The sequence below is a fragment of the Sciurus vulgaris genome, assembly GCF_902686455.1.
Source record: "Sciurus vulgaris genome assembly, chromosome: 5".
NCBI classification, from domain to species: Eukaryota; Metazoa; Chordata; class Mammalia; order Rodentia; family Sciuridae; genus Sciurus; species Sciurus vulgaris.
In genome coordinates, this window is record NC_136465.1 from 131,349,975 (window position 1) to 131,358,684 (window position 8,710).

The window sequence follows — 8,710 nt, forward strand, 5'->3', positions numbered from 1 at the left end:
CATATATCAAACTCTAAAAGAAAATGGATGCCAACCAAGAATTTTATATCCAGGAAAATTAAGCTTCAGGTCTGAAGATGAATAAAAACCTTCCATGATAAACAAAAGTTAAAAGAATTCACAACTAGAAAGCCTGTACTACAGAACATTCTCAGCAAAATATTCCATGAGGAGGAAATGAAAAACAACAATGATAATCAGCAGAGGGAGAAACTACATTAAAGGAAAGGTCAACCAAAGGAAAAATTAAAAACCAAAATAAGCCAAAATGACCAAAAAATAAATCATATCTCGATAATAAAACCCTGAATGTTACTGGCATTAGAATGAGACAGACATTGCCCTGTATACATGTTTAATTACACTACTGGTATAACTCAGCACCATGTACAGCCAGAGGATGAGAAGTTATGCTCCATTTGTGTACAATATCAAAATGTGTTCTATTGTCATGTATAACCAATTAGAACAAATTAAAACAATTCTGAATTACGAATATGCCCTATAGACATGGCAAATATTCGCACATAAGGGAATGATAACAAGGCTATGGAGTTTCTCTCAATGTAGATTTTCACAATTTAGAAGTGAAGAGCAAATTGTAAGTGATTTCTTTTATGTAAGAAAATTATACCTGTCCATAACATGTTTGTACTTGAAAGAAAACATTCCAAACTGTAGAGCAAGCCATAGGGAATAGGTAGGGGTGGAAAGATGGGGGCACTATTTATTTCATACAATGTTGTACTATTTGTTTTTCTACAGTGAGGATATGTCACTTTTATAATAAATGGCAATATTTTTCCTCAAAAAAAAAAAAAAAAGAGAGAGCGAATACAAGCAATGATACATACTAGAGAAGATGGGAAGAAAAAGGGACACTTTACACTGTTGGTGGGATTATAAATTAATACAACCACTCTGAAAATCAGTATGGAGTTTGCTCAGAAGACTAAGCTTGGAACCACCATGCAACCCAGCTATACCACTTCTTGGTATTTATCCTGAACAATTAAAGTCATCATACTATAGTGATACATGCATGCCCATTATTTTGATGGCAGCACAATTGCAATAGCCAAACTATAAAACCAGCCTAGCTGGCCAACAACAGACAAATGGATAAAGAAAATGTATACATACACAGTGGAGTTTCATTCAGTCATAAAGGAGAATAAAATTAGGTCATCTGCAGGAAAATGGATGGAACTTGCGACCATCATGCTAAGCACAATAATCCAAAGTCAAAAGGTCAAGAGTCTTTTTTTTTTTTTTTTCTCATGAACATGGAAGTTAGAGAGGACAGAGGAAAATAAAGGTGGAGAGTGATAGTATGAAAAGCAAAGGGAGATCAGTAGAATAGAGGAAATGGACCAAGAGGTGGAGGAAGGGGAGGGAGGAGGGAAGTTCAGGGGGGGAGAGTAGACAGATTATATTATTGTATTATGTGCAGGTACTAATACGTAACAACAAATCCCCCCATTATGTAAAACTGTGATGCACCCAGAAAAAATAAAAAAGAAAAAATAAGATAGGCTGAGAAACTACCAGAGGCAAATGAGTTCTTCATTTTATTGAAATACATTTTTTTAAAAAGTCTTACTAACAGATACATGTAAATGTACGATCAGTAATTTCTGCCTCTTCCTGTCCCTCAAATTACTTTGAACATTTAAACTCTTTCTAAGTTTGCTCTCAGCATCATTCTCCTAGGCTTGTTAAATTTGTTGGGGGATTTCCTTTACTGTCTTTTAAATCAAATTATATGATAATTCAGATGTGCACCAGACTATATATTTTATTTTTCAGTGGATAATTGAAAAGTATATATATATACTATTATTTTCTATATATAGAGAGAATAATTTTACATGGAAAATATCAATAGAAAAAGTGAAAAGAGACAAAAGAGTTGAATAAAAAAGAAAGTCGAAAACCACAACTGATTTTAAGTTGTACAAATAGTCATTGTCTTTCTTTATACTTGTTCAAATACCTAGTGAAAATGAATTTCCTGTTTTGGAAAGTGTCATTTTCCCAATTCTTCCTGAGCCAAGACTGTTAAAACCGTGTCATTATTTTCCTGTACATTAATTCTCAGAACATCACAATAACTCCCTTCAAACATAAAACAAAAACAAAACAAAAACAACCATTCAAGGGTGGTGAACCAATGAGTAGTTCCTGCTTGCACACAGCTCCAAAGGTATAGTAGCCCCTACACCACTAGAGGAAGAAGGAAGTCCCAAGACTTTAAATACTGGGGCCGGCTTCCCTAGGTCAGCCTAGTGGTCTGGCTTTCCTGTCAACATGAAGGCTTTCCTGATTCTGGGGCTTCTCCTCCTTTCTGTCCTAGCCCAGGGCAAAGTCTATGACAGGTGTGAGTTGGCCAGAACTCTAAAAAGCCTGGGATTGGATGGCTACTACGGAGTCAGCCTGGCAAACTGTAAGTTTGGTCTTCCTCATTCTCTTTACAATGGTTCAAAACATCATTTTGGTCCTTGAGAATCAGAGATAGCAGGTGAAGGGTGTGGGCATGGAGGGAAGATTCTATAACATTCTGAGTCAAACAGGACCTGATGTCCTCCCAGTGATTCCAGATCCTGGGCAGGAGGGTCTCAAGTTTGAGGCCAGTCTGGGGACCATGGTGAGACCCTGTCTCTAAAACCCAGGCTGAGGATGTACCGCAGTGGGAGAGCCCCTGGGTTCAAGCCCATGAAAGCAAACAAACAAACAAACAAAATCCCTTGGTATTGCAGGGCATGTTTCACAGCAGAATCCTTTAAAATGATGCTGAACTCTCCAAAATGGCAGTAGGAACCCATTCCTCACCCCTCTCACTAATGATAAAAGGATCTCTGAAATTCAACATGAAATGCTTTATTATTCATTCTAAGTTGATTAATTTTCATTTTCTTCCACAGCATTCAAACTGTGCCATGAGGAAAGGTTACTTTAGAGCATACTCCATTTCTCCAATCTCTGTGCTTGTCAGATTGACCTCAAACTTTTCCCCTTCAATAGCCATTTGTAAATGAATGAGCCAGTAAATACATGAATGGATGGATGAACAGAATCACAAAATAACCTTTCCTGTTCCATAATTCTTGGTTTCAAGATTCAAACTGGGCATTTAAATTCACCTTAGGTAGTACAAGAAAATCTCTCTCAGAAAAATCCTTAATTTTTTTCATAATGCATTTTCCGATCAGCCTATGTATCTGCTATGAATTTGTACAACCCACTCAACAGCTCAGTTTTCTCTTTTAGGCTCAACATTGTCTGAGAGATGAGAACAGAGGAAGGCAAAAGAATGGAAAAACAGCTACTTAATACTTTTAAAAGTACCTTATCTTGTTTCACAGTATTACAAATTGATTTGTGCTACAAAAGGATTCTCCTGGGGACCCTCTATGACAATGGTGTTGAGATAGGCAAGCCTGGAGGCTCATCCTATAGTTCCACCTATTTGGGAGGTTGAGGTGGGAGGATCACTTGAGCCCAAGAGACCACCCTGGGAACCCAGTGAGAACCTGTCTTAAAACAACAAGACAACCCTAAAGTGTTACTATATTTTATCAATTAAACACATCTTTGTACTTACAAAGTAAGTCACTAGTAAAGTAGAATTAGCTGCATAGAATTGATTTTGAGATACAGTATAAATCCTTTAGTGTTGCTGCTTATTAAAAAAAAAAAAAAACTATTTCTTTTCAGGGGTGTGTTTGACCCAGTGGGAGAGTAGTTACAACACCCAAGCTACAAACTACAATCCTTGGGACCAAAGTACTGACTACGGGATATTTCAGATCAATAGTCACTACTGGTGTAATGATGGAAAAACCCCTGGAGCAGTTAATGGCTGTGGTGTATCCTGCAATGGTAAGACAAGATAACATTTGAGTGATGGAACAAGAACCATCTGGTTATATTTACAAGAACAGATATTCGAGCAAATGAAATAGCCTTGAAAGGTTTTTCAGGGAGGTAGAAAGTGGCCATCTCAACTTCTAGAAAGTGATTGTTATCCTCCAAATTCCCTCACTAAAAATCAGGGCTGGGGATTTAGCCCAGTGGTAGAGTGTCTGCTCATTTATCCTTAATGGCCTTATTGATGCTTCTTCCAGAACATCACCATTCCATGTATCCACTTAGAATGGATTAGGAATCATTTGTATGGTTCTTTTTTGATTGTTTTATTCTTTGTTATGCAATGTTCTAAATATGTAGAAAGTTATATTTTTGTATAATGAATACCCAGATGACTGTGCACTTTCAAGAGTTAGTGACGTCTTTCCAAACATTCTTGTTCTATGTATGTGTAGTTTTTTGCTGACAGATCTTAAAGCGAATTAGAAGAATTAATATTTCATTTCTAAATTCTCTAGCTTGAATCTCCATAGTCCACAATTCCTAAATAATAATTATCACACCTAAAACATTGCCTTACATATTTATGTACTTGGGATGAAATGTTATGTTTTAATTAAAAGAAGAACACACAAGGTGTATTACATTCATAAGGAATGGAAGTACTAGACTTCTGAATTTGTACTAAAATAGAAATAGCATGTGCAATTTTTAGTGTATGAAATAGTGCTTACATATTGCAAATTTGATATTTTGTAATTTTAAAGGTTAAAATTCCCAAGAGAAGATCAATTTCAGAATATTATTTTTAACCTAACTGATTTACTTAAAAATTACTTAGTATTATGTAATAATCCATGGTCATTGAAAAATATTTAGAAAATATAAGCAAGATGAAATAGCATCCATTGTCTTACTGCCCAGAGATTTATAAACATGAATAACTTATTGAACATACTCTCTCAGAATGTATATCAACATGTATATAAATGTAAAGTTACATCATACATATCAATAGCCAGATACAAATATATAAGCAATATGTATTTACAAAAATTAAATCTTATTACATTCATTGCTCTACAATTTGCATATTATCACATAAAATTATTTCCATATCAACACATACAAATCTATATGGTTATCATTTGAAAGGGTGAATAGAATTCCGCTATTAGGTTTTTTCCACTTTTCCGTTTTATAAATTGCTACAAATGGCTTTATGCATACATGTGCTGGGTTTCAATACATTCTCCATTCTTTATTCTTTTTCATTTTTGTGTATTTTACCACTGAGCCCTATCCCCAGACCTCTTATTATTTCCTTGGGACAAATCTCAATGGCAGAATTGAAGAGTAAAAAAATTACCGGGCATGTCTTTTTTCACACTGTGCAAAGAGGACCCTCTGTCATACTAATTAATAAATCCAGGGCCTCCAACAACTTTAGTAAAAAAGAAATAGTGCATTATTTCTTGTCAAAAAGGAAAAGAATTAAGAGGAAGTTTCCTCCAACAATCACAGATATATGAATTCTTGGAAAAGAACCTCTTAGTAGACTTTCCTCTGCCTAACATAAAAATGCCTAAGTGTAAATTTCCAATGAGATTGCTAGAACATCATTTTCATTCCTAATCTCCTCTCTTTCAGCTTTCTTGCAAGATGACATCTCTCAAGCTGTAGCTTGTGCAAAGAGGGTTGTCCGTGAACAAGGCATTGGAGCATGGTATGTTTTAAGGGTTGAAAGGGGAAATTGTTTTACCCTACTGTTGATATATGCAGCGAGAGAAAAATTTCAGAGACCAAAGTGTCATTCTGAAATGGAAAGTTTCAGGTTGGAGCTTGTGACTAAATGTATTAACCTCCATCTGGAAAACAATCTTCTTGAACTGGTTCACAATCTTGCCTTTTTACTTCTCGGTTGATATTAAGGATTTCTAGAGTTTTGAATATTCTCCACTCTACTAGTTGCTTGTCATATCTTTTTTTTTTTCTTTTGGTAGGGGGAGGGTCATATGAGGGATAGAACCAGGGGCACTTAATCACAGATTCACACCCCCAGTCGATTTTTGTTTTTGTTTGGAGCCAGGGCCTCACTAAATTGCTCAGGTGCCTCTGAACTTGCAGTCCTCCTGCCTCAGCCTCTTGAACCTCTATAGTTTTAGGCATGCACCCCATGCAGGGCTCCTTGTCATATTTGAAACTGTTTTTACAATAAGTAAATGTGCCATGCACAGAGCTCTACATTTATATTCAGCATTCTGTGACCTATCAAGGCCTCTGAAAAGGAGCAAATCACTGTATATACTCACTTCCATTTAATCAGTAGCACTACCTGGGTCTAGTTGTAGCCTCTGTGTTAATAACCGATGAGACATTTTGTTCCCACAAAGATGTTTAAGCATGTACACTACAATGAAGGTATGTTTTAACCTTCGCTTGTGTTTCCCTTTTCTCTGCAGGGTCGCGTGGAGAAATCGTTGTGAGAACCATGACCTCACTCAGTATATTCAGGGCTGTGGAGTGTAACTACAAAATTTTCCTACTTCAGTTCATTTTGTCTCTTCGCCACATTAAAGAATGAGTAGTTAATTGAAAGGTCACACTCCCATTCTTGCCTCTTCAAACAAATAGCATTTTTGCAGAAGCAGGTACAAAAGATAGCCTTTCTCCTGAGAGCCATAAGGTTCACTAACCTGTGTATCATTGAGTGGTGACACAAGTATTTCCCAATATTACACAAAAATAAAACAAAAGGCTATCTTAAAAACAATTGCTCTCAGGCAAACTCCAAGCCCTGTAGAATCCAATGCCTTCTATAGTCATCTATAGTCTCTATAGTCATCTCCAAAAAGAGGAATATTAACCACTCTCTTTGACAATATGAGATTTTTAAAGGAGTGGAGAACCCATGCCAAAAGGAAAGAGTGAATGAAGAATTTCGTTTGCATAAAACATGTGACCTTTGGTTTAAGTACTCTCATAAAAATGTTCCATTTATGCAGCCTTACAGACAGACTCACAATTTATATATCAATCTGTCTTAAATCTTTCAAGAACACTCACCTGCATTTCACTGATCTTGAAGGTATTAAGGAGGGATTAAATGGACTGTTGTTCTTCCCCAATTATATTGCTTGCATTACTAATTAACCACAAGAGTGAAATTATGCATGCTGTAAACATACAAATGTAATCATTAAAGGGTTTGCATTGCATAGTTTGTCTGTACTTTCTTAGGAAAAAAATCACATATATCCAAAGAGAACAAGAAAAAGACTTGGCTCTCTGAATGTTTTCTGTACACTCACCTGCACTAATAGCTGGATCTTCCTAGAGAAAAATACACAACAATGCTAATCTAGCTTAGAATTGAAAACCATGTACCTCAAATGGGCCTCAAGGGAGCATGGCCATCTCTGAACTCCTTCTGTGTTGTTCCCCCCTCTCCAAAACAACTATGATTATTTTACTTCTCCTGTTCTCTGTTGAGAGCCCCGACACACACATCTGACACACTCTCTGGCCCCCAACCTCCCACCATCCTCTGATCTCAGCAGATGATATTTTTATATATACCATATTGTTAAAAAAAAGTCATTTCAAGGAAGCAATACTGTGTTCTCCCCTTGTCACAAAACAGCAGTCACACCTTCCCCTTGCTGACCTCCTTTCCCTCCCCACTGTTTCTGGGATGAAGGGCCTTTGCTCCTGGCAAAGGCAGCATCTCCACATGCAGCCTCCATCCCATCCCTCTCACTACTCCAAGCTAGGCTGAGTTTGTCCCTCTCTGCTCTGTCACCACCATCACTGCACAAAGGGCCCCAGCATCCTCCCATCTCACAGAACATTTCACTGACTCTACACGACCTTCCAACTACCACCTCATCCTCTGCTGCTTCTATGGCAAGACTTCTAGGGAAAAGCGCATCCTCACTCCATGCTCTTCAGCTCTTTCCAATCTGGCTTCTGTCTCACTCAGCTACATCTGCTGCGCTGGGACTTCTCCCATGACTCCTGGGTGCAATTCCAGGGATCATCTCTCTGCTCTCTGCTCTTCCTACTTGATCCCTCATCAGCATTTAGCAGAGTGAACCACCTCAGATCACTAGAACCTTTTTCTCTCTCACCTTCTCCTCCCTGACATCTTAATTCACAGACTGTTTCTTCTCAGTCCATCTTGCCCACTCTTTCTCTGCTCTTCCATTGCCAAATGTGTGAATGTCCCAGGACTCAAGTCTATAGCCATTTCAAATACAACAAATTTTACATATTCATTAGCGTAGTCCCCCCTTGTCCACGATTTCATTCTCCATTGTGTCACTTATCCATGGTCACCTGTGATCTAAAAATAGTAAGTGGAAAGTTCCAGATAGAAACCATTGGTAAGTTTTAAGTTGTATGCCATATGGAGTAGTGTGATGAAATCCCCACAGTCCTGCTCTGCCCTGCCTGGGACACACACCATTTCCTTGTCCAGCACACTCACACTGTCCATGCCTCCTGATCATTTGTCATGCAGTAGCCAACTCAACTGTCAGATTGACTGTGAGAGTACCAAGTGCTTATGTTCAAGTACCCCTCCTTTTATTTCATTGTTCTCTTTAATTTTTAATTATTGTTAATCCACTGTGCCTAATTCATATATTTATAGTTCATAAGATAAACTTTATCATCATATGCAGATAAAATTAAAAACATAGTCCATGTAGGGGTCTGTACTCCTATGGTTTCAGATAGCCACCTGGATGCTGGAATATATCCTTCATGAGTAAGGGGCCACTACTGTATTGGTCTCTCCTCAACAAAATATAACTTTCAAGAGACAATTTTTCCTCCT

The 8,710-nt window shown here is 37.5% G+C and overlaps 1 protein-coding gene across 2 annotated transcripts; it reads left to right on the forward strand.

Moving 5' to 3' along the window:
• The first annotated feature begins 2,220 nt into the window (after positions 1 to 2,220).
• Positions 2,221 to 7,090, forward strand: LOC306662083 (lysozyme C-like). Of its 2 annotated transcripts, XM_079141589.1 has the most exons (4): positions 2,228 to 2,446; positions 3,718 to 3,882; positions 5,521 to 5,596; positions 6,333 to 7,090. In XM_079141589.1, the coding sequence occupies exons 1-4, from the start codon at positions 2,311 to 2,313 to the stop codon at positions 6,397 to 6,399; spliced, it is 444 nt and encodes a 147-aa protein (XP_078997715.1). In that variant the 5' UTR covers positions 2,228 to 2,310; the 3' UTR covers positions 6,400 to 7,090. The 2 variants fall into 2 exon arrangements, with proteins under 2 accessions (XP_078997714.1, XP_078997715.1); XM_079141588.1 differs by lacking the exon at positions 6,333 to 7,090 and having other exon boundaries at positions 2,221 to 2,446; positions 5,521 to 5,810.
• The last annotated feature ends 1,620 nt before the right edge of the window (positions 7,091 to 8,710 follow it).